The sequence below is a fragment of the Sipha flava genome, unplaced genomic scaffold (assembly GCF_003268045.1).
Source record: "Sipha flava isolate LNK unplaced genomic scaffold, YSA_version1 491_pilon_pilon, whole genome shotgun sequence".
Lineage (NCBI taxonomy): Eukaryota > Metazoa > Arthropoda > Insecta > Hemiptera > Aphididae > Sipha > Sipha flava.
In genome coordinates this window covers 480,803-499,862 of record NW_020273322.1, presented here as the reverse complement: position 1 = coordinate 499,862, position 19,060 = coordinate 480,803, and the positions used below count along the sequence as shown (strand labels likewise).

Here is a 19,060-nt window from a genome sequence, read left to right as displayed (position 1 = left end):
TTTGTAACCAATATTCAATAACATTTTGCCGCGCTATGCGGCTGCATAGTTCACATGTGGTACCTTAAATCCGCCCCTGAGTAAAAGAATAGTGCAGTATTGATACCTACTGTAAAATATTAATAATAATTATTATCATTTATATTATATATGTATGATAGACAGTATATTGTAACAGTATATAATCGGTAGAATATTTTAATTTTGTGTTATGGATTACACTCCAACTATATGGTACATATATAACTAACTTTGGTTGAATAACCATAATGTACATTTAGAAATATAGAATCTATTATTATATTTAGCTAGATAGTCGCCAGAAGAAACGTACGTAAATTTGTATACATATATTATAAAGATTTTAAATACAGTCAATATAGCAATATTTATCAAATGTATTTAAATAGTTTATGACAGAAAAACACTGTATATTTATGAAAAGTGATACTGCTGTAGTTATAATAATTATATAATGTAATGATAATATATTACTGTATAATATTATAATGATGGCATCATTCCGGACCATGAGCAATGATCATACGGAATCTAAAGTCTAAATAATTGAACTTAAACATGCAAAGTTTATACAATTTTACTTCTTACCTACGTAAAAAAAGCCGTGAAAATTATTTTTACAATAAGAAGTTTATTTTGTATTATCATTCCATCAAACATTAAATATGGTTATGATTTATGGCCATAATTAATCGTATTAAATAACTAATATATACATATTGAATAGATATTATTTCGTATATACTCAACAATATATCTAAGTTCGTAAAAAAAAAAAATACAAATGTAACATGTGATTGTGCATTTTTTTAAAATATGATGAAATTAATAATATATGTTATGTTATGGTTTTTACGGTTACATTTTTAATGTTTCTTATAACTATGAGCACGGATTTGTATGCACTTAAAAATATGGAAATATGCTATATAATATGCAGTAAAAATCATGAAAATGTACAAAAAATATGCAGTCAAAATCATGAAAATACGTAAAAAAATATGCAGTTAAAATTATGAAAATATGCAAAAAAATGCAAGAATTTTTTATTTATTTAAATTGTATAATTCAACTTATAATAATTAATTAGGTACTTAAATACTTAATACAAAAAATTTTCTGAACTTAATTTATGTTTAAAATTTTATTTGTTATTAAAATTAATAATCATATGCATTTCAAGTTCATCTTTTGTGAAGCTGTGTCGTTTATCGGTTAACATATTTTTAAAGACTGAAAACGAACATTCAATGTCAACCGAAGTTATTGGGGCATATTTAAAGTAAATGGTATGACGATAACAAACTAATACAGCAAGAGCGATTAAGTTTACGTTGTAATCGATTATTTATTTTATAACTAAATATATATATATATATATATATATATATTATTATTTAGTGACTATGAAATTTAGTTTTAATTTTTCTATTTGACAAAATATTATTTTATACATTTTTTTTTAAATTTTCACTTCAATATGCAATAAATTTTAAATTTTGCCAAAATATACAATAACCTCTAAATATGCAGAAATATGCAAAAAAATGTTCACCATTAGCTTCAAATTATGATGATTCGTGGAGATAACTGACAAAAATCCAAAAATATTGAAAGGAAAAAAATATGCAATTGCATAGAAATCCGCCCTCTACTTATAACTATACAAATTACATGAACTTTGTAACCTCATAGGAGATAGATTTTATTTTACGTTGAATTTTATGATACCTGTACGTGATATAAATAAATACGATTATAAATTTATTATTTTTTCTATTAGAGTCTATAATTGATGAATGCATTAATTTCAGGTCATCGTGGGAATATAATTAAAATGTATTAATTTTGTATAAAATCTCAATAATATTAATTTTTTAACTACAATATTTTCAATTTGTATACATTTTATAATTTTACATATTTATAAATTCATAATATATTCTACAACAGAACCAAAGTCAGATTATATTGTTTTGTTATTTTAATTTATTATAACTGTTATTATGATTTAATTTCTAACTATAATTATTTTGAAATATTTATATGACATTTAGATCAAACATAATACATTTTAAAAATAACGGAGTAGAAAATTTACTAATATTTACAAAATGTTTCATAAATCATGCAACATATTATACGTATAGGATACAATGTTGACAAAAATATAAATGAAGCAAGATTAAACATTTATGTTTTTTTTTTTTTTTATAATAATAGTTGAAAAAGACAATGTAACATCGAGACTAACCTTTCATGAGTGAACATTTAGCATCATAAATTAATGATAATAGGTTAAAAATGAGTGAATATACGTATATACTTATTTGATGTACTAAATCAAGGGTCGGTAACCTTCTAGTAGGAAAGAGCAAATTTTTTTAAAAAAAAGTTATAAAACCATGATGTCCAAGGAGCCATGTCAATATGAACAATTTTTTATTTTAGCCATACATACATGCTTAAAGAAAAATGCCCAGTGTTCAAGTGTATCCTAAATAAAAAAAAGTTGCCGAACTCTGTAACTAGATTATATCTTAGGTTATGGGTGTATGATCATCTCTGGGTTTTACGTTATCAAAAATCTAGTAATAATTACTAATACATGAGTATAAAAATTATTTAGTTTCAGTTTCTTTATTTAAATTATTTAATATGAAATTTTAATTAAAACCATCATCCACTTCGTCCAAATTTAGATGAAAGAAAACAAGTATACCATCTACAATCTACTAGACACGATCCAGAAAAGCTAGTATTATATACATCATCCTGTTCTTATAATGGACGGGCGATTGTAAATTCCACCGATTTATAGGTAGTCGACTTTTAGGGTTGGACTTATAACATGCAAATTGATAGATGCTTGTGTTGGGCAGAGTCCTCTCGAATCACTCCGACGTAATTCATGAAGTTTGATTATAAAGTGTCAATTATAGACATTTTATAATGTGCAAAGTAGTTAATATTAGCAAAATTGTTCTCAATTTGAAGTACTTATGTGTTATAAATGTTCACTTGCTTTATGTTTTAGTAGTTAATTTTGATTATTGACTGATGAGATATAACTGTATAATCCCTCAATGGGTAAAATAGGATTTTTTGAAGGGTAAAGACTAGACTAATTTTTATTGTTTTTGTATGTACTTATTATGTATTTATTTTATTATGTACAACTTCTTATTATAATTATTATTACTGTTATATTATCTTCAAATTATATTTATACCGTGTACTTTCGGTTGTCTTCTATAAAACGAACCATTTTTACATAAGTACAAACAAAAAATGAAAAATAAAATGTTTCTTTACATTATACATATATATTCATCAATATGGTTCCATAAATCAGTCTAATTGGGTTGAGATAACCGATAACCCGATAATGCGGGTTTTACGTTGAGCCTGGCACATGTGCTTTTTTGTGGGTAGAGGGTATTTCCTAATATCTTTCCTGGTTTGCGGGTAATTGTCTCGAAAAGGTTGGAAACCGCTGTAGTAAACCGTATCCTTCGCGAATAAAAAAAAAAAAAGAAAAAAAAATTAAAAAGAATAATACAATGTAATATTGATAGGATTTGCGTTGAAAAAAAAAACAAATAATAAATAAAATGTTAAATCCACTATACATACACGCATTCGCGGGCGCAAAACGAATTACGAAAAATGAACAGGGTACGCGCGTCGACGGTACATATAAATAATTAAAACGCACGTAGGCGAATACTTTCGCATGACGTGTGTGGGGGGAAAGCCAACCGTAATACAAATTTACTCCATATGTGCGTGTGCAATACGTGGTATGTACCACATGTCCACATAGGACTTATGGACGACTGCGTTGGCACTTGGCATTTGGTACGGCTGCGTTCGTTCAAGGCGTTGTGCTGCGGTGTTGCAACGGCGACGACGCACGCGCTGATGGAATAGCAAGTATATACACAACAAGCACGCGTACCAAACCATTCAACTTAGTTATCCCCCCCACACACACACACACACACACACACACACACACACGCGCGCGCGCACGTACACGTACACACACATACGTGGGTGCAAATACATCAAATATACATGAGTGTCACGTTTTTCTCTTTCGCCACGTCGTGTTATCGTATACCGAAGAAAAAAAAAATAACAAAAAATTATACTATAGTGATTGTCGTCGCCGCCCTTCTCGTCTCCTCACACTCAGCCACAGACCTGGGAACGTGTTATTTTATTACTTTTTATCATTAAAATTATAAATCATTGAAAATAACACATCAAATGATAGAGCAAAACGTGTCATATTTTGTTTTTTCGTATTACCTATATTACCTGTATAAATAAATGTAATATTCTACATAGTGGTTGATGGGTGACATAGTCATAAAATGGGGGGAAGGAAGGCATTTCTCCTAGAATAAGGTAGGGGGGCTAGTGCCCCGTTTGATATTTAACATACATTGCTTTAAAATAAGTAAAAAACAGCTAATTATAGCTATTATCGTACAGTTTTTTTTATTAAAAATCCTAATTTTCAATATTAGCTTACCTAAAATAATGTTGGATAATGAATAATAAATAATCTTATGTAATAATATGTAGGAATTAAAATGGTGTTTTCGTTAAGAAGTCATAAAATATTAATTTATTTCATTACTTAGTAATATTGATCACTATTAATATTAATTGATATGTAACTATATATTCTCCCCCCAATCAATTTCCAAATCACGTCCATGATGGATGAGATAGATATCAGTACCACCACTCACCAAGGTCTTTTAAGTTGAACAGACAATTTGCTCAAATATCTGTCCAATTTTTACAATTTGAGAATTTTGGTTTATATGGATGTCGATATAACACAAATACATCGTAAAAACTATATAATATTGAAATGTAAGTTTATATGAAAAAATGGAATGTATTATTTTTTGTGCTACTTGTCAGTGGTTCTTATAGAACTTGAGCTTAACGGCTCTTGCTCTCAATATTCTTGTCCCTATTTTTACCATAGATCTATAAAGATATTTATAGGTAGGTTTATTTTTTTAACTTACCTACCAACCAGTGGCGTAGCCAGGGGGGGCTAAGGGGGCTATAGCCTCCCCAATGGGCCGTGTTTATATGTATAATGTATCTTGACTAATTAATAGAATCAATGCTCGTTTTAATCAAAGGCTTATTGATGTTATGCCACTTGAAGGACTTATTCCGGCCAATTTAAATATGTATGATGATAAAAATATTATAAAAGCTGCTAAAATATATGTCCAAGATCTCCATGATGAAACCTCATCTACAATCAGAGCTGACCTGTTCATATGGAGGCAACAATGGAGTAAAAATACTATTCCAAAACCGAATTCTGCTCTTGATTCACTCTCTCATCGCACCAATCTTCGACCTAACATTAAAATACTTTTACAATTATTCGCCACGTTACCAGTTACCTCTTTCACTCCGGAAAGAACGTTTTCAGCACTTAATCGCTTAAAAAATTTTTTTAGAAGCACCATGTCGGAGAACAGACTGAATGGGTTGGTTATGGCTAATATAAAAAAAAAACAGCAATTCGATGAAAGTGAAATAATAACTGAATTTGCTAGAAATTCGCCTAAGAGGATGCAGCTGTCAGAGTGGAGCAAGTGACTGAACACTGAAACTAAAATTATTATTATTATTATAAATTATATATTAATAAATATTTTTAAAACTATACTAAAATGCTTGAATTACGTTTAGAAACTTGGTGGTAGATGGTGGGGGGTCAAGGGTGAATTCTCATATCCTCTCTTACCTTACTTATCCAAAAAAAGTGGTAATCCCCCCCCCCCCATTTAAAAATCCTGGCTACGCCACTGCTACCAACTACTCATAAATGTTATGATATAAAAAAATCGTGTTAATAAGAGTTTCTTTTTTTAATTAAGGTTAGGTAGTAAAATAATATATATTATATTTATATATTATTTGTTATTATATATAATAATATATATACTCTCTGGAGACAGTCGTGTATTTCAAATACAATAAGAAAATAACTTTTGTCATGCATCTTAACAGTAATGTATAATAGTTGCAATTCATAAATCATAACACAAATAATATTTAATGCGTAAAATCCAGTTTTTTTTTTTTTAATTAAAAATATTAAAATATTTGATCCAAAAAATTGATGAAAATAATATTATGCTCAAAAATACTTTAATTTTATGAAAATTATTTAAATATCAATTTAGCTACATTACTTTTACTCAAATTCTTTATAGTTGCAACATTTCTTAAATTCTTAATGGTAAATATTAATTATTATATATTTTTTTTATAGTTAAATAGTCGTAAGATGATAATGGTTCTTTATAACATTTTCATTGTTATTATTTTTTTATTTAAAAATAATTCTCGACATAACAAGCTATTGGTAGTACAAGATTTAATAACAATGAAAATTGTAAATTTAAACATCTACTGAAATACTAAGATTTTTACAAATATTTTTTGTATAGGTTTTAACTCTAAGACTTTGTTAGGTGTGTGTTAAATGAGATAATAATAAAATATATAATACAATTATAGATAATAATTATTTACAATATGATTTTCTATAATTTACTTTGCAATTATTTATTTTATAAATCCCATGGTAACTGTAAGTGAGGTTGGATTTTGACCGAGCCTTCGATAATTCTTCAGGTACATTTATACACTTTCTGTTGTATGAATGTATTCAAATGTTGTTATTATGCATATAACGGTTATCTGAGTAACCCAAACTGGGTATATTGAACATATTTTATACTTATTGAGTGGATGTGGGAAATAACTTCGGATTATCTAGGTCATTATATTGGAGATGACCGTGGCATAACATTTTGTTTTATTCCGTGCAGTTTTGTACGCGAAGATCTCTTTAGCTTTCACACCACATCTGGTTGCATAAGATAGTAATTAGAGATTATGGCTAGCCAGAAAATTTTTTTTTTTTTTTTTTTATGAATGGTTTCAATTACTTTTTATCTTCTCCATACGAGTAAATACCAACTTTTTAATTTTAATATGTCGACTAAACATAAGTTAAATTATAAAATCTGTTTAGTTATTTAGTTTATTGAAACTGGATTAATTAACAATCTTCAAAAAAATATATATATATATTTATATACATATACATAAAAATAACTTATATTTAAAAATTAATATTTTATTTTCTTGAATGCTTAACAAGTTTTTTTAATTTGTCATTAGATTTGATAATAATACCACGATGTATGTACTCGTATAAAAATGTCCAATTATACCTATGTCTTATTAAAAAGAAAAGAGGGAGTTATAAACAATTAACACCCTGGCTACGCCACTGATTAGAGAAATTACGTCTTGTTTAAATTTTATATGAACTGTTTTTGTTGAAGGGTTAGGCGTAATTTGGAGCATGATCTACAATTTAATTCCCTTTGATATTTGAATGTCCGGTATCCAACACAGTGGCGGTCAGTGGCGCACACAGGATTTTTTTTCGAGGGGGGAATTCAAGGTAAAAATATAACACGTTTTACAATTAACAAAATTATGCAAATCCTTAATATATTTTGACTTAAATAATAGCATTGATAATAAAATAGACTATTCTATAATCAATGATACTAGGTATTCAATACTAGCTCTTCATATTTCAAACTTGTAAAATTTGTAAATTTAGTCTAGACATCGGAGAAAATTTGAGGAAGGTAAACCCCTTAACCCCCCCTCTCTGCGTGCGCCACTGGTGGCGGTTAAACATGATATTCAAATAGAGGGAAGCGAAATAAAGTCAACCCATCCCCTCTCCATAGCATTTTTAAATTTATATTATATACATATTATATAAAATATACATACGGATTATAGGTGTAAATGTATAATAATCTTTATATATTAATAATATTAACACACTTTAACATTAATGTACAAAAAAAAAATATAAATGTAATGGCTTATAAAATTTGAAGATAGGTGTTGTTGGACCAGCGATATACTAAATTTATAAAAAAACGAATCCCGAGGGTGCGAACAGCCTATCAGTCACTCTACCCTTATAACCGGCACTGATCCAACATATTTCATTATAAAATTTGTTTTTTTTTTTGTGTAGCTGGTTATATGTTTGTTCATTTAGATCATTCGTATTATATAAATTTTAGGATGATTAATTGCGTTAAGGCAGCAGTTCCACAACTTTTTTGGTTCATCATCCCCAAAAGGAAAAAAATCTAATCGCGTGTCCCATGAATAAATAAAACAACATTTTTTTTATTATTTTAATAAAAGCAAATTACTGTTGATCTAAAAATAAATATAGTAAGTGTATTATACAGTATAAATATTTGTTTTGCGCCTCCTCTATTAAGGACTTGCGCTTTTATAGGGAGTCGCGCCTCAATGTTTGGGAACCACTGCATTAAGGGTTTTGAGAAGATAATTATATTTGGTATCTTTGAGTGGATGATTAAATTTATGGCTTTGAGGATTGCATATGATTCCGTCGTAAAAATTAAATATACGTTGAAGTGCTTATTTATATATATTTTGCTTCATTCCATATTACTAGGGCACGAATGTTGTTGCATTTGCAAATTTTCTTCTACTGTTCTAATTTATTGCTAAGTAAGTTTTAAATGCGTTTCGTATAGATAGATACGAATGGAAATCTAAAAATTTAAAATGCAATTTTTCACAATTTTTTAAATTTTTTGAATTTTGTTGAAATTTTGTTGACTTTACTCATTTATAAAAACAATTTAAGCTATTTTTTTTATTTTTTTACAACATTTCAATTCTTTAATACTTTTTTAATGGTTTTATAAAAATTCCATGAAATAAAATTGTTAAATTGTTTAAAGCCTAAAGTACATGATTTACTGATATATATTGTTTATGTATTTAATTGTCTATTGATATTATTGTAAGTATAGTTAAAACGATAGTTTGATTATTTTTAAAATTGTATCGGTTTCGTCATACTGTGATTATCGGATTCACCGTATTTACAATGCGTTTAGATAAGATTATATATTTAACACAAAAATTTTTGAAAAGGTTATTAAAGTTATTAAAAAAATACCGTATTTGAAACCTTAAGTATAATAAATGATTTACTGACTGAAGAAAGAAAACTGTTAGATGGTTTACTTGAAGATTTGACCGTAAGCTTAGGGGCGGCTCCAGAGCCTTGGTTGGGGGGGGGGGGCAAAATATAATTTTACAAAATCTTATAACAAAAAGAAAACACAAATTCAAATTGTCTATTTTTGAAATTGGCAAAAATATCAATAATATGATCTATTTGATCTAAAATATCTACTTTATGATATACATTAATCAGACATGATGCTGATTGTCTATCTTCAGTTATCCTTGAACGAAGCCAGGTTTTTAGTCTTCGAAGTGTAGAGAAACTCATTTCAACCGTCATACTTCTATAACTCTATTTAGATACTTGTGTCGTATAATATTCCATATTATAATATGCATTTTTTGTTAACAATATAAATTTTTTTATAAATACGATACAGGCTTGGGGGGCACAGACCTTAGGCCTCCCCCTTGGAGCCGCCCCTAGTTAAGCTATTTAGTTTATTTTAAGTACGCTCGGCTCACACGAAATAGAACGATGTTTTTCGAAATATAAAAACTTACTGGCTCCAAACCAAAGAACATTGGATTTTGAAAATGTAAAAAAAAAATACTTACAGTTCAACGCAACAACATTTTTAAGTATATATTTTTTTATATTTCATATATACATGTTTATAAATTCTAATTAATGAGTCAGTGATATGTAATATATAAATTACAATAAGTTAATAGCAGATAAAATAAACGTAATTTTATAAATTATAACGTAACGTTAATTTTTTAGTGTAATTTTAGATTCTTTCAAGTGCAATTTTTGATATATTTTAGTGCAATACTGCAATCAATTTTACTACTTTAGTACTACTACAATATCCGTGTCCTACAAATTATCGATACTCCAGCATATATAATCATTATTTGAATCACTCATTTATATTGCACTTGTTGCAATTAATTTTACGTGAAATTATAATATAATAAACTAATCATAGCAGACGAATTTGAAAATATTATCAATCGACGTAAATATTTGTGAACAATTTAAATCAACGGAAATAGTGAAAGGGGGTGCTATAGAACGGAGCTCTTCGAAGACATTAAATTGTAAGAGCATGCCACACACCCTTACTAATGATGTTCAACGCAATTACTTATGGAATACTTTTCACTAATTGTTTTTATAACGCGAACAATAACATTGTCTTTGTAATAAATATTTGTTTTTAGTAAGGATGAACGTTCATTCGTGATATCATGAAAATATTTGTTTTGACTATTATTATTTATCAATTATTTGTATTTTTCGTCATTACGATGGGAAACGAGGGGAAATAAGAGGACGAGCGAATAATATTGTCGCGGTGGACAAGAGTTGCAACTTTTTTATTTATCCAACCCGAGGACCGTGCCCCGGAAGAAGTCCACTCAGTGGTCTCGTTTTACGCGCGCGATAGTGCGAGAGTATAAAAATACACACGTAAATGTGCATAAACGCATATTATTACGGCATAGCAGCGTGCCGCCGTTATCATCGCCCATGATGCATAATATTTTGTAAGCGCGTGCGCGAGCATCCACCGCACACTCGGTAACCGTCATCAGCGCGCGTGCGTGCGTCCGTTAACGCGTGCGTGCATTGGCGCCGCGTGCTTGCGCGTACACGGTTGTCGCGACGACCGAAGTCGGTTACCACACGACTATCCGCTGCCGCTGCCAGTCAGTGCTTTGCCCGTCCGTTGCAGTGCAGTTGTAAAATGCTGTTGTGCTCGACCGGTCGGCGTCTAGCAGCACCAGTAATAGCGACAGCGGTGGTAGTTGTTGAAGAAGGCAGCAGCCGTAGTGTAGCCGTTTGCCACGATAGTCGTGCAGTGCACAGCGCGTGAGAAAATGGCCGCACCGTCGTCCACCGCAGCCGTTGCCGCGTCTGAAAACTCCGTTGTCTCCGTCGCCGCAACCACAAACGCGCCTTTGACTTGCTCCGGTCCGATAGCCACCACCGCAGCGTCCGCCACTGCATCGGCCGCAGTTGCTTCTGCGACCTCCGCGGCTGCGTCCAACGTGTGGCCGAACACCAGAGACAGTTACGAACTCCTCGAAGTTATCGGTAATGCTTATCATCGTAGCTTGCATATTAATACGTACTTTTCTTCTCTCTCACTCCTCACACTCTTTCGATCGGGGTTTTTTTTTTATTTTACTCTCTTATCATTTTTTGCTCGTTGTTATCGTCTCGGTTTCATTCAACACTGTGTGGTCTATTGTTGACTCAACTTTTCTAGTCTACGGACGGAAACAGATGGTGACGAATAAATTATTTGTTTTCCCTTCTTCTTATTTTTACCGTGGAACAATAATACATTTTATTGTACGTGACGACGTTCGTCTTCAGTTTTTTGTTCGTGACGCTTTCTCTCCCCCCCTTGACCGGTATACGTGCTCTGACTACCCGTCACCCACCGCTGGCAAACACCGGTCGGTTGACGTTTATATTTACATTTCACCCTCATTTTTATAGGTTATATGGTCGAAATGTTCGATATAATCCCGACTACAATGCGTCCGATGTAAATATGTGCTTGTTATCGGCTGCAGGATCGTCTCTCCTATCTCTCCCGACCATCACGTGAGAAGAGCGTTTCTGAAGAATTTACATTGAGGCTTAATGCTGAAACCATTGTTAAAGAAGTTCATAAGTGTTTTATTTAATTAATGAGTCATAGCTTTCTATAGATCACGGGGTATCATCCCAAATACGTCTCACTCTCCTCCACCCATTACACAAGATATGTTCAGTCGCACCTGTTTGGCACGAATTATCGATCGAAAAGACGATACAAACCTTATCATTTTAATTGTATTTATTGAACAGACTCGATTCGTATGATATTCGCGACGTTTCGATGGTGGAACGCACCGCTAATGTCGTCCATTCCCTCAGTAATATTCTCATTCATTATATTATTATAATTTTCATCAAAACGCTCGGCGCCGATGGCAGAAATCACGGTTATAGCCACGGCCAACCACGCGTCAAGTGGATTCGGTGACTATGAGTATTGTGGTTTTAGAATATTATTTGCATTAAACACATCATAATAATATTTATAGATTTCCCATTCTTATTCACCGTATAGAATACGTGTTGATAGGAAATCAATCACCCCTTAATTTCGTTTTTTAATGACTTGTCTAATTATAATATACCATTATATAATATCATCCACGTGTAAATAACTTGTAAAAATCGATTTTTACCAATTTTTTTTTACAAAAGATAAACAACAATTTATAGCTTGACAAATATAGGTCAAAATGTTCTCTTCTGATTCTTTTATTTATTACATTGTTTTCGGATTTATCTCATGTAATAATAAGAATGCCATGTTGCCATCACATTCAGTTATTAACATCCTTCCCAAATCATATACAAAAATAGTATTAGTACATAGTGTAAGCTTAATATATCAACCATTAAATTGATTTTATTTAGCTGTCGGAGCTGTAACTCCACTGTGTAGGTACATACTATTTAACTACAGCTGTTGCAATTTCATAATATGAGTAAACACTGTAGGTACTTTTTATATGTCACCTGTATGTATAATATCTACATTGGAACCACTTAAGTTGATGAGCAATTAAATTCATTGAATCTGATAAACTTATTCTTAATTAATTTAGAAGTTGAAAACTTGTTACTAAAGTTTGATATTTTTTTTATAATTTTACATAAAATGAATATTTACCTCCTGATATTTTCTAATCACATCATTTTTTTTTTAAGCTATAAGTAATTCTAGAGGTCCTGAGTATTATCCTCATGTTTATCAACAAAATTTTAATCTTTAGAATTATGTTGAATTTTATTTCAAATAATCAAGTTAAATCTAGTAAAAATCTAGTAAAAAATGTGTCTCAATAAATGTTGATTTTTAATTTTTTCAGTACTATTGAGTATAATAACTCAAAGATGTGTTGTATTCAAAAATGTCATCCCTTGGAAGGAAGAATGAATAACAAATTATATTAACTTTAAGTTGTGAAGTTTTTTTTTTTTTTGTGAAAGTTCTAAAGTTATTATATGCTATTTTCTAAGTATATTCAATTTTTTCAAAATAAATGTTATTGATTTTTATCCACCATAATTTCTATTAGGTAGTTAATACAATTATATAAAACCTAAATTTATCATTTACTAATTTTAATAGATAAATAAATAAATAAAAGCTTAGCCTGGAGTATTATATTTGTAAAGTATGACCGGTTTCAAATTAAAAATTTATTACCAGGTATATATACAAAGTCAATAAAATCGTGATATTAAATTTTTAATTTAATTTTTATTTTTTATTACTTTATTATTTATTAATTTTAGTCATATTTATTATAATTTAATTCTTAATAAATCTTTAAATTTTTAGGTGTTGGCGCTACAGCTACTGTCCACTGTGCGTATTGTAAACCTCGACAAGAAAAATGTGCCATTAAAAAAATTAATTTAGAAAAATGGAATACCAGTATGGACGAATTAACAGTAATTATCCATTCATTATATTTTACTAGATTATTTTACCAGACATATTTTTCTTTATTCAGAAAGAAATCCAAGCAATGTCATGGTGTCAGCATGAAAATGTTGTTACATATCATACTAGTTTTGTAGTTGGTGATGAATTATGGTTAGTATTGCGTCTGCTAGAGGGAGGATCTTTGCTTGATATACTTAAACATAAGATGCGCACAAGTGATTGTCGTCATGGTGTTCTTGATGAAGCTACTATTGCAACTGTTTTAAGAGAAGTGTTAAAGGGATTAGAGTATTTCCATTCTAATAGTCAAATTCATAGGTAAATTCAACTAAATATCTTTATAAATATTTCAACTAATATTTGTTTTACATTTTGTAGAGACATTAAGGCTGGTAACATTCTTTTGGGTGAAGATGGAACAGTTCAAATTGCTGATTTTGGAGTGAGTGCTTGGTTGACAACTGGTTATGATACAAATCGTCAGAAAGTTCGACATACATTTGTTGGTACACCTTGTTGGATGGCACCGGAAGTCATGGAACAGGTACACACGGTAAAAGCAAAACATTTAATTAAAATAAATGCAATCGGTGAACACCGACCACCAAGCTCGAAACCCTAAATCGTCCGTCCAAAAATTCATTAGGATCATGGATATGACTTCAAAGCCGACATATGGTCACTGGGAATCACTGCTATTGAGCTAGCTACTGGAACAGCACCATATCACAAATATCCACCTATGAAAGTTCTAATGTTGACTCTTCAAAATGATCCACCAACATTAGATACTGGTGCCGATCAAAAGGATCAATACAAAGCTTATGGCAAAACTTTTCGAAAGCTTATTACTGATTGCTTACAGAAGGATCCTACTAAGAGGTTATTATATATATAAATATATATTGATGAGTTTTGTATTTATATTTATGTTATAATAGGCCTACGGCCACTGAACTTCTCAAACACCCGATTTTTAAAAAAGCCAAAGATAAAAAATACCTCCAATCAACTTTAATTGCCATTGGACCAAGTTTGGAAACTAGAGTTCAAAAGGTAAATTTAATATGAAAAAGAGAAATCTAAATTATTTTTCTTTATTTTTGTAGACAATAATATTTATAACAAAGACATAAATATAAAAAATAAAAAAAATAAATAAGTCATCTATTTTTCAGGCATCAAAAAGACAACCTGGTACATCTGGCAGATTACACAGGACAATAACTGGTGAGTGGACATGGTCATCTGAAGAAGAATGTGCTGGACAATCATCTGATGATGAAGTAAATTTAATTAGTATATTCTTAAACTTTTAAAGGTATTTAATATTTTTAAACATAATTGCTTTATTTTTCATTATTTAGTGTCAAGAAAAACCATTAAACAAATTAATTGAAGTCCCACAATCATCTGATAGTGAACAAGAAAGTGGTGATGAACATTTAAATCTTGTCTTACGAATGAGGTTTGCTATAAAAAGTTAAATTTTATTTAGTTATCTAATGATCCTAAAAATTAAAATATACTATAATATATATAAAATTATCAAAACCAGTTAAAATGGTACAAATGGTTCAAATGGTACAATAAAATTAAGAGTATAATATTGTAAAATTATATCTTAATTCATATTTTCTAAATCATTATTAAATATTTTTAAAATGCATTTTTAGAAGCGACCAAGTTGTATTGGTATCAAATTACTTGAAATATAGGACCTCAACTTATTTAGTTAATTTTTAGTTTTTTTTTTTTTTGGTAAATCAAAAATCATTCACTTTTAATTTATTTAGTAACTTTGTTATTTCTTTTAAAATTATGAACTCAAAAAATTCCTTTGAGTACTTCTAAAATAAGTTTTTTTTTAACTGGTAATAAAAATATTTGTTTTATGTATTTATAAATATCTGTATTGATCTTAGTGCCAAAATCTATATTTAATTATTAGGCAAAAATTTCTTTAAGTTATCTATCCAATGACCTTTCACGTAGAAATTTCTAATGTGAAAATTCTACTCATTGCCTTCTTCTCACCACCTCTTTTTAATTATTTTGTTCACATTTACTTATTGTGCCATTTATTAAATAAATAAATATATATATATGTAAAGATTATAAATTTTCATGAATAAACATTTAAAAAAAAAAAGTTATCCATTTCTCAAATATAAATTATGATATATTAATTATAATTGTATTTTTAGAAATTCTAACCGTGAACTTAATGACATACGATTTGAGTTTTTACTGGGAAATGATACACCTGATGGTATTGCTACTGAACTAGTGGGAGCAGGATTAGTAGATGGCAGAGACGCTGATGTAATAGCTATGAATTTACGGGTGCTGATAGGCAATCAAACTCGGGATAGACCTGTTACTTTTGCTCTTGTAAGTATAAAGTTTATTTTACTTAGTGAAATAGTTACTGAATTATTATTTGTGATTTAGGTTTCTGGCTGCAATACTGATGAAACACCTGATGAAAAAATGTTAGTTGGTTATGCCCAGTTGTCTTATGCAGATTGAAAGCATAGTTACCGAAACAACTTAAATACGTCTTTTGTGCCACTAGAACATTTAACTCTGTATGTTTTAAATAACATTTTGTATATATATATATTTTTTAAATATAATTATTTATTTTTGTACATAATATCTTAATTCAGATTTTGAATAAAGATTAATGCTTAGCAAGAACATGCTTATGTTTAGTAAACTGTGTTTCGGTGTACCACATTTTTATAGTTGTTACTTAATTCCAAATAAATTTGTTTCATTATTATTCTGTTTATATTTATTATTTATTTCATTTTATTATAATTTCCTTTATAAATATCTATGCTACTGTGTTTTTTACAGGTTAATTATATTGATTTTTAATTACTAAGTTTTTTAAATTTCTAAAGTGGTCACTTAAAGGTGTGCATATATTAGACAATTTAAGGTGGTAACTAATAATTTTAACAAATAAAAAATTGAACCTATTGTAGAGGTTGACTATTATTGACAATACCAATTCTTCATTATTATTGTTCAGAACTATGAAGTATGAGGTTAAATCTAAATATGTTGAACATTATATCTTAAAAGGCGATAAAGTAAATTTATAAAGGTATTGTATTTGAAATATACAATTTAATATGTTATACCATTCATACTTTACGATAATATTAACTATTTTTAAATATTTATAAAAAATATCTAACTTAATTTCAAGTTTCAATACTGATAATGATTGGTGTTAAATAATAATAATTTAATTGGTATTTAATTATTAAACACAATAAACAATGCAAATTATGATAAACTATTCTTTAATGAAAGATTCTTGACATAATGTACATTAATACTTTGGATTATGTAAAATTAATACAATTTTTTTAAGTTCAGTCTGCAATATTGCCAAAATTATTTTATTATTTTTTTAAATACAGAAAACATTCATTTATTTACCTATTAAAAGATCACCTATTAATTAGGTTAAGTTCATTGTCAAGTTTGGGCTTATATTTTAATAATTTGGCATACTCTTGTAATAATGTTTCCCAATACCAAGTAATATCCTTCATTCTCAAATGGGTTCTAATAAATCGATAACCTTGTTCAGCAATTTCTTTGGCTAAATCATCATGTTCTTTGAAAAATACTAAAATATTTCTGGAATAGGTTAAAATAACTTTGTATTAAACAGTAACTATATATTATTAATTGAGTTACTTAATATCTTTTTCGGATGCATTTGGATTTATTGGTACATAATGATACCAAGGTTTCATGAATTGATAAAAAAACTCTTTCCAATCTTCACCAACATGAAAAACTAAACTTTTACATAAGAAGAGGTGTTTGAAACGAAAACTAGCTGCAACGCCACGAAAATTAAATAGATATTTATATTGACAATGATCTTCTAATGATATTTCATCAGCCGGTGGAGCAAAAAGTGTATCCTATAAATATTGAGCAACTAGTTTATAATAATTAATAGAAAATATATATAGTACCTTGTCTGATTTCCATGCTTGATTTTTTGTATATGCTGCATCAACTAGTTCTGGTTGATTTCTTGATAGAAGTATGAGTGGATCTCGTTGTTCACTAGTCCTTGAACCTCTAAAAAATCCTTTGTTAATTTTGTTTTTCCATGGCCATTGTTCAGCCTGTTTTAAAATAGATTTTCTAAGAGAATCCCACCGGCCAAGTCCGGATGGATGAAGTTTGATTGCTGGTCCTCCACTCCAAAAGGACCATGCAGGATACATTATGTCAGCATAATCATCTGTCTTGGACATAAATTATTAGTTAGTATAAAGATTAACTGAGTGATTTCTTATACTAAAAATAACTGTAAAAACAAATTATAAAATAAAAATCTTACCTTGCTAAAAGAAAAAACAGGTTTAGGATCACCATAATGTTTTATAATTTGAGGCCAATCTCGTGTATTTAAAATAAACTCTACATCTGGTGTATTTAATTGAATTTTACTTAAAAAATATTCAATACCTTCACAACGAGCAGGAAACATACATTTTGCTTCTCTGTATACATCATGGTTATATATCATGTACCGAGTTCCTCTATAAATAAAAATTTAAATGAAAACAATAATTGAGTATAGAACATCATTATATATCACTTGTCTGCTGCTCCAGTAATCATTTCACGAGTAATACCATTTTTGAATGGTTCTAAATCATTCAAAATATTTGGATAAAAACAAGTTCCATTTTTTGTATAGCAAGAAGTATATTCGTTTTTAGCCTTATTAATTTTACCAATAATTTGATTAGATACTAAATAACATATAATTACATAATCCATTAAGTAACTATTATTTTACTTATCAAACACCTATAACTAATTTCAAATATTTGTATATAAATCTATTTATATCATTCATTTCGAACAACTATTAAATACAAACTCAATTTTATAAATTTTTATACTCACATTTGTCATACATATTTTTTGAACGACTATGATCATGATGGCATGCAACAGCATTGATAAAATAAAATAAAGCAAAGTTTAATGTATTCATTATTTAAAAAATGCATTAATTTAAAGGAAAACTAACAATTCTAGGTTTTTTACTTTTTTTCATTTACGATGTACCCATTTATGGATCATTTTTCAAATCCTATTTTTAAAAAAGTATTATATTACTAAGGTCATTTTAGCATAGTTAAAATATTCTCAAAACTAATAAAAATTATAAATAATATTCTAGTATAAAATATAGAATTATAAATGTCAAGGAAACTTTATTTTAGACTTCTGGTCACAATAGACAATTAACATTATGTTAAAATTAAAAATGTACACTTTAAGAACCATTTAAATGGATTGCAAAAATATGTTTTTCTAAAAAAATATCGTTATCATTATCA

General features: G+C 28.9%; 2 protein-coding genes across 4 annotated transcripts; one reads left to right on the top strand and one right to left on the bottom strand.

Annotated features, from left to right (window-relative positions):
• Positions 1-10,781: 10,781 nt before the first annotated feature.
• Positions 10,782-16,289, top strand: LOC112690164 (STE20/SPS1-related proline-alanine-rich protein kinase). Of its 2 annotated transcripts, none has more exons than XM_025564112.1 (10): positions 10,782-11,236; positions 13,554-13,666; positions 13,729-13,979; positions 14,040-14,205; positions 14,308-14,543; positions 14,603-14,717; positions 14,840-14,947; positions 15,029-15,129; positions 15,869-16,055; positions 16,116-16,289. In XM_025564112.1, exons 1-10 carry the CDS (start codon positions 11,020-11,022, stop codon positions 16,191-16,193), a joined length of 1,572 nt encoding a protein of 523 aa, XP_025419897.1. In that variant the 5' UTR covers positions 10,782-11,019; the 3' UTR covers positions 16,194-16,289. The 2 variants fall into 2 exon arrangements, with proteins under 2 accessions (XP_025419897.1, XP_025419896.1); XM_025564111.1 differs by having other exon boundaries at positions 10,784-11,236; positions 14,040-14,214.
• A 675-nt stretch (positions 16,290-16,964) lies between these two features.
• LOC112690163 (O-glucosyltransferase rumi homolog) lies at positions 16,965-18,891 on the bottom strand. 2 transcript variants are annotated; one of them, XM_025564110.1, is made up of 7 exons: positions 18,621-18,891; positions 18,307-18,463; positions 18,046-18,247; positions 17,672-17,950; positions 17,385-17,617; positions 17,121-17,324; positions 16,965-17,058 (listed from the first exon to the last, which is right to left on the bottom strand). In XM_025564110.1, the coding sequence occupies exons 1-6, from the start codon at positions 18,709-18,711 to the stop codon at positions 17,132-17,134; spliced, it is 1,155 nt and encodes a 384-aa protein (XP_025419895.1). In that variant the 5' UTR covers positions 18,712-18,891; the 3' UTR covers positions 16,965-17,058; positions 17,121-17,131. The 2 variants fall into 2 exon arrangements, with proteins under 2 accessions (XP_025419895.1, XP_025419893.1); XM_025564108.1 differs by having other exon boundaries at positions 16,965-17,324; positions 18,621-18,890.
• Positions 18,892-19,060: the final 169 nt, after the last annotated feature.